The sequence below is a fragment of the Oratosquilla oratoria genome, chromosome 5 (assembly GCF_046742065.1).
Source record: "Oratosquilla oratoria isolate Oo_2021 chromosome 5, ASM4674206v1, whole genome shotgun sequence".
NCBI lineage: Eukaryota > Metazoa > Arthropoda > Malacostraca > Stomatopoda > Squillidae > Oratosquilla > Oratosquilla oratoria.
The window spans coordinates 33,067,743-33,075,441 of NC_134781.1; the positions used below are offsets into that span (position 1 = coordinate 33,067,743).

The following is a 7,699-nucleotide window of genomic DNA, read 5'->3' on the forward strand; positions in this document are numbered from 1 at the left end:
ATACCTATGTCAACCGACCGTCCACGAGTCCACGAACCGACGTTGCCACATTTCGATCCTCCCACAGTCTGCAACAACAGCGACATCTTGAACAACCTACTTTCGTACCTTAACCACTTGAATCCTGATCAAGCTAAGGAAATTTCTGAAATTATTTCTAGTCACAGATCCTTGTTCCGAGATAATCCTGGCCGTTGTAACCTGACGTCCCATGAAATTCAACTGTATCCAGGAACTTCTCCTAGCCACCAGCACCCGTACCGACTGCATCCCCAGAAGAAGCTGATCATGAAGAGAGAAGTCGACTATCTAGTGCAGCACGGTTTGGCAGTTCCCAGTAATTCCCCATGGGCCGCTCCGTGCGTTCTGGTCCCTAAAGAAAACGGACAAACTCGACTGTGCACGGACTAGTCTATCATCTCTGCCCTGCGGAAGTTCGAATGCTACGTAACACCCAGCTCGACCCCTTTACGGATATTCACGGACCACAATCCGTTAATATTCCTTGAACGGAACAAGAACAATAATAGGAGGCTATTACGTTGGTCCTTGTTCCTCCAACAATACCTCCTCGATATAAAATTTATCAAGGGATCTGAAAACCTCCTTGCTGATGCCCTTAGCCGTCCTGATTAGAACTCCCAACTCGTCTGTTCTCCTGAGTTGATGAGTTCTAGGGGGGGGGGGGGTGATGGCCCACCATCCTCCATGTATATAAAATGTCTGTATCTGTATGTCAATCTTTAATTGTAAGATAATTATGTATGTACTGTAAATTGCTTGTATACGTTGTGATGGCCCACCATCCTCCATGTATCTAAAAATATCTGTATCTGTGTTATCCTGTACTTGTTAGGTAATTACGTATGTACGGTAAAAACTGCTTGTATACTTTATGGGATCTACTCTCTCTAAGCCGACGGACGTGAAAACCAGTTCTGTCCGGCTCATCCTTCGCCTTCCTCCCGTCCTCGCCAACTGTATATATAATGCATCTGCCGGCTCCTTGAGCAGACTATTTCGCTGGCGAGCGGCGCGTAACTTAATCTCTCCCATATTGCTTTTGCTCTAGTACCGTGGCGTCACCACGTAATCTATATTCTCATGACTTGGTTTTCGGTTGAGGAATTAATTGTCAATTGATTAATTTTGTTGTTGTAAAGTTCTTATATTTGTTTTGTTGGCTTTTTGTTATACATTAAATTAATTATTTATGTTAACTTCCGTTTGGATTTGCCTTACCCACATCAAGGCCACTAAGTACGAACCCCTCCTAGACATATTTCCTTATATCCTCACGGAAGGCATAACAATATATACATATATATATATATATGTATATATATATATATATATATTGTATGTGTGTGTGCGCGCGCGAGTGTGTGTACGGCACGTTAACATGAAATTCCTCTTTTAACTTTCATGTCTGAATCACTTAACCCCCACCCCCAGAACCGCCAGTTCCGTGGACGGGGAACACCCCTGAAGACAACATTTAACCCCTTCCCCTTCCCCGCACTCCACACGTGCCCTTGTCTTGGGTTAAATGACCTTTTCCTGTCCAGCAAGGTTACTGCGTCGTCGCTCCCTCGGCACTCAGGTAGGTATATAAGAAGCCGCGTCCGCCGTCGCACCCAAAGCACAAGCGAAGGAATCACATCCAGGCCAAGTCGTCTAACTGCACTCGCTCACTCGCCCACATCGTAACAACAATGGACACGAAAATCATTCTGGTTCTTCTCTGCCTTGCGTCGTAAGTATACTGGGACTGTTATACATGAACACCAAGTAACACGTAACGTAACACATGACGCAATATGGTAACATGTGAAGTAATAATGTCAATCATGTCAATGTGACATACATGCGTATATGTGACGTAACAAAGTAACACATTCGAAAGAAAACGTTGGTGCGTGATCGACTGTGCCAGCAGCGACTGGCGCATGCGCGAAGGCGAGCAGACTCCATCGGTCTCGGACTGGAGAGAGAGGCCTGTGTTTCATTGACACAGGAGACCAAGGGACGGACCCCAAGAAGATACTGTGACTGTGCTCGTACCATTTTCACAAAGCATAGTGTGTGTGCACATCGCACACTATCTGTCCATATGTCTGTTTTGGGTGTGCTTAGGCGTGAGTGTGCGTATTGTGTGTATATGCGGGAGCGTAGCACTTGTGATTCACAACCATGATTTTAGTTCGTGCGTTGGACTCGTGATCGACAGCTTTACCCTCCCGGAAGAGAGCTCAGAGCTCATATATGTGACCGATCTATGGGTAATGCTGTGACCTTTACACTCACACCCAACTCCCCGCCCACGAGAGTTGGGGTAACGACTCGCAGCGCAGCGATACTGAAATTATTTCAGCCCTGGGCGGGACTCCAACCCGGACCACCGTAGTGGCGGCCGCGAACACTACCACTAAGCCATCGAGTCGTGTCGTGTGTGTGTGTGTGTGTGTGTGTGTGTGTGTGTGTGTGTGTGTGTGTGTGTGTGTGTGTGTGTGTGTGTGTGTGTGTGTGTGTGTGTGTGTGTGTGTGTGTGTGTGTGTGCTAATACATACAGTATACACAACAGCTATCATAAAGGATAACTCACCTATCTCCAAGTAATGCCTCTCCTCCTTGTTCTTGTCGTCACGGACTGTAGTTCACCAGCGCTTCTGTCCTTGCAGCGTGGTTGCCTGCGCCCCCCTTGCGCGCGCAGCGCTGTCCCCATTGCCCCTCGAGCGGGCAACCCACCGGGTGGCCAGAAGAGCAGCCGCCTACGGAGACGTCCTCTCAAATCTTGTAAGTGCCCAACCCTCATTTGTAGTGCTAGTAAGTTTACGCTAATGATGATTAAGGTTAGATCTGGCAATGAGGATGAAGTTGATTAAAAAGCGTTCGGTTAGGATACAGGGTACTTCAAAAAGTCAATAACAAAATAATTATTTCGTGAATAGAGAAATCAAATAACAGCTTGTAATTACAAGTAAAATCATTTAAATTATGAAAATACAATATTATAAGAATGAATGATTAATGATTACAAATCAATAAAAAATAAAAGATTAGATAAACAAATACGAAATGATGATAGTAATTAATACAATTAATCATAACGAAACCTCACGGCCCTGAGAAAGCTTCCCTTTTTCGATCTCCAATATTCCTCTTGCCTTACAGGTCCACCATCGTTCCCTCAGAGCAGCAGCTCGCTTCGGCAGGAACTTCGACGGCCCCAATCCCAACTTCGGCACCAGACTGTAAGTCGATTCCCTTTTGGCGTCAGCTCCTTCTAAGTTACTATATCCCCTCCAAAGTCACATTCAAGTCCGTAAAAGTTTCTAGAGCATTCCTCTCGGTTTGAGATTAGATAGTGGCCCTTCGAAGTCACACTTACGTCCATACAAGTTCCTAGAGCCTTTTTCTAGGTTTGAGACTAGTTAGTCGATTATCTAGGAAAGGGTAAACCAGCTTAGGCTGCCGGGTCCTACTGTGAAGGTGCCGTGTCTTGTTGAGTTTTTCCTGACCCAGATAGTGAGCGGGAGACAGAGATGGTCCTTCATTCAAAGGAGCTAAGATGGAAGGGAAAATAAATGGGTGTGAAATGGGTGAAGGATGGGTGGATGCCTTGGCTGGGGCATCTCCATTAAAAGTGGCTTTTTGGTGTATGTATATAATGATAATGATAATAGGTTTATTGAGTTAATAGTGATATAGTGATTTAGGACTAGACTAAGTTGACTTTATGATGTGCACTATGGACGGAATGGCGCTGTTTTTGTAGCGGTCAGTCCTCGGCGCTATTCATGTATATTATGAAAGTGTGTATATATGTATGTTTGGTTTCCTGGCCTCAAGGTCCTTTCCTTTTTTTTTTACAGTTGCCCATATCCTGAGATCCCGGTCCTCTGCAAACAATTCCCACGCTTTCCTCCTTCAGAAACATGGTTTCAGAAAGTTCAAATTTAACTTCAGAAGACCTATCCCCAAAAGTCTGTTTATCAACAACAGCAAACCATAAGATAGTTAACTTATCAGGAAGTTGTCATCGACTGATTGAAATTGGAGATTTGTTCGATTTCCTTCTCAACCAGGATCTAATGCCGACGTTGACAATACTTGTAGTGATGTCTCACAAGACGCCTCGCCGTGTTTATAAGTGTACATAAAATTTGTACAGTGTTAGGAGTGAAGACTGGAGTGTTGAATTTTGTTTTCATGTTTTAATGATTTTACTTAGGCTGTGTCTATGTGGAATGATGTCACATCGTGTACCTTTTTTGTCAAAGGATCTCTATGAGCTTTACGTGACTTTGTGGTCAAACACTCATAAACACGCATGCACAAAGTGACTCTGAAACAGAATCTGTCACAAAGACACGGGAGTGTTTTGTCGTCTAAAGTCTTGAATGAAAGTCAATTCTAGTATGTTCAGCATCTACAAATAAAACTAAGATCATCACAACATCTATAATCAATACTGTTCGCCTCGGCAAACAAATTTCACATGTAATACAAATACAGAGGTTTTCTCCCTTATAAGGAGAAAGAAACTTTTTGGTATATAGATAGACAAGTATAGACCTCATTTAGAAATTCTGCAAAAATCAGCTTTCTAAATATTTCTGAGAACTTTGACAGTACTTATCACTGACTATGTTACTATGATGTGTAGATTTCCAGAACTTATTTTGTCTCTAATTAGTGTAACCATGGTAACATATACAGGTTGTTGGACTTGTACATGCCAAATCCTCAACTTATGGATTACTATTGCTGTTTTATTGCAACAGTTCTTCCATAAATAAGTATTGGGAACTTCACGACTGTTGTCATGACATGGCGACTGAGCCAGTTTTATATTACTTATGTGAACGGCATTACTGCTGTGTCTAGATCAAGTTGAACTATAACAGATATTTTATATATATTCTTATATAATAAAGACAAATAATTATATCCTATCTATTCTCTACCCAATCCCGTGAAATGGGCTGTTGTATAAATGTCTGCCCCCGAAAGAGTGTTGTTTTCCTCTAAACTGTTCGGTCGAGCAGATCTGTCGAATTTTTTTTATTCTATGAACTGTAGTTTACCAGCGCTTCTATTTTTGTTGACAATCTCTCACCATTCGGATAAGTTTCGCTGATTTTCAAACCCCTCACCCCTCCACACACACACCACACACACGAGAAAAAAAAATCACCTGGATTTGAAATCTGTATTGGACAACGGTCCCGCATACCCAACAATGCACCTCAACGACCTTATTAATAACAAACTTCATGTTTTACCAACATTTCGTCACACTCGCTCGTGATTGGCTCATGTGCCTTGAATCCTCAGTGCAACACCCAATCAGGGTTATTTATGACCAAGATATCGCCATCATGTGAGGCTTATTGCCGACAAACTCCAGAACCAGACCACCGCTTGCATGTTTTGGCACAGTCAAATGATTTTGAGTTATCAAGTATTCTGGAATAGTGTTTCTCACTTTGATGGCCACGTAGGATCCCAGAACGCCCATGCCATGAGCCAAGGACCCTCTTTAACCTTACCCTAATTCCCAACTAATTCAGGAACCTAATCAACCCAGTCATGTCAGTGTTGTACCGCGCGGTCTTCCACATCTATTCAAATTGAAAATGAACTAATACACTACATCAGTGTTATTTCTAGAGACTGCACAATTAATTCAGCAGCAATAAGTTAATAAGAAAGATTTCTAACAACCTTTGCTGACCTGTGAGCACCACATTAGGCTGAGATTGTCATCAATGGGGGATTTCCTTGGGGGGAAAAATCCAAATCAAAGACAAGAAAAAAAAACGGAGGGCGTAAAGCCGGAATGCATGGAGGTGTATAATACATCATGGGGGAGGGGGGGAGATGACTTTGACCAATCAGAGGTCACTTAACAAAACTTAAGGTTTCAGGATTCTTTTTTCATTGGGAAGATATGGAAAGAAATGTTAAATGATAAAGATAGTTTTCTTGTGACTAACTGGATACATACATATACCAAAAGGTCTTTCTTGCCTTATAAGGGAGATGACCAACCAAGGCATGTATCCCCCTTTCACCCACCCCACGCTCACCCATTACCCATTTGTTTTTCCTTTTATTTCAGTTTATTGTAGATGGAGGTCCATGTCTGCCCCCAGCCTTACCACCCGGGTCAGAAGCAACGCAGCAAGACACAGCACCTCGACAATTGGGCCTGACAACCGAAATTGATTTAACCCTACCTCTTCATTGACATGGCAACGGTGAGAGTAAGCCTATTATTTCATCTGTACATATTTCATTCTGGCTAACACCATACGATGCAGCTAGACACAGTACCTCCACGGCAGGGCGCGACAGACGAAGCTAGTTTATCTACACAGCTTCATGGCAATGAAAAAATGCTGTCCCATATTAGACGTCTCTCGTGCTGCCTAGAATGCATTACGTTAATTAAACTCAAGCTTAGTGTTTGGCCATACATTTTTATCAATTGGGATACGGGCCCGCCGACGTTGGAAAACCCGAAATCAAAATAGAATAAAAACCGGCGAAATTCTCTTTTTTTTTATTTCCGCCGAACTGCCGACTAGCGCTGGTATAACGGTCAAAGAAAAAAAAATGTAGGCCTACTGTTTGTTCAAAACATGCAAGGTTTGGTACATACAGTAGCTTGTGTGCTCATCAGCCTGGCCAGTGAGAAGGTATAAATGAAATAAAACTGAAAAAAAAATCCTCCGGCCTGACAACATGGCTGTAACCATTACCTATAACCTCACATATTGCAACATCGCCCATGGAAAACTACATCGCAACACACATACGAACATACATACACACACGCCCCTAATCTCTTCATTCATGTGACCAAACAGTGAAATACGCTGATTCCAAAGAACACCTTTTCATACATACACGCTATACTCTGTAGTTAGATTAATAGAGAGAGTTGTTTTAAATGGAAAAACTTCTGGATGGAAAAGTGTTGCAAGTGGAGTTCCTCAGGGTTCCGTTCTTGGGCCACTTCTATTCATAGTATATATAAATGATATAGACCATGGACTAAAATCTACTGTTTCCAAATTTGCTGATGATACAAAACTGTGCGGAGTGGCAAATGATCACTCAAACCAATTAGATATTCAAGAAGATTTAGATCAATTACAGCAATGGTCTGAAAAGTGGCTAATGAAATTTAACACAAGTAAATGCAAGGTAATGCACATAGGTAAAAATAACAGTAAGTACGATTACAAGTTATTTGGTAATTCGTTAACAAAAGTGGATAGTGAAAAAGATCTCGGCGTAATTATCAGTAACGACCTCAAATCATCTAAGCAGTGTATTTCAGCCTCTGAGAAAGCAAATAAGATTCTAGGACTGATTGCGCGATCTTTTGATTTCAAAAGTCCATCACTCATTAACAAGCTATATAAATTGTTAGTTCGTCCACATTTGGAATATGCTGTTTCTGTATGGTCACCGAATCTCATTAACCCATTCAACTCCGATGACAAGATGTCTTGTCATTTGGTCAAATAAAACAAAAAATCATAAAACACCAAAATGTTTGATCAAACACCAGAAAAATATGACGTCAGTCCTCGCTTCGCTGCGAGCGAAGCGAGGATTGACGTCATATTTTTCTGGTGTTTGATCAAACATTTTGGTGTTTTTTGATTTTTTGTTTTTTTTG

At 42.0% G+C, this 7,699-nt stretch overlaps 1 protein-coding gene across 1 annotated transcript; it reads left to right on the forward strand.

Moving 5' to 3' along the window:
• Positions 1–1,652: 1,652 nt before the first annotated feature.
• LOC143025227 (uncharacterized) lies at positions 1,653–4,937 on the forward strand. The gene is made up of 4 exons (XM_076184687.1): positions 1,653–1,756; positions 2,682–2,796; positions 3,175–3,254; positions 3,876–4,937. Exons 1-4 carry the CDS (start codon positions 1,716–1,718, stop codon positions 3,961–3,963), a joined length of 324 nt encoding a protein of 107 aa, XP_076040802.1. The 5' UTR covers positions 1,653–1,715; the 3' UTR covers positions 3,964–4,937.
• Positions 4,938–7,699: the final 2,762 nt, after the last annotated feature.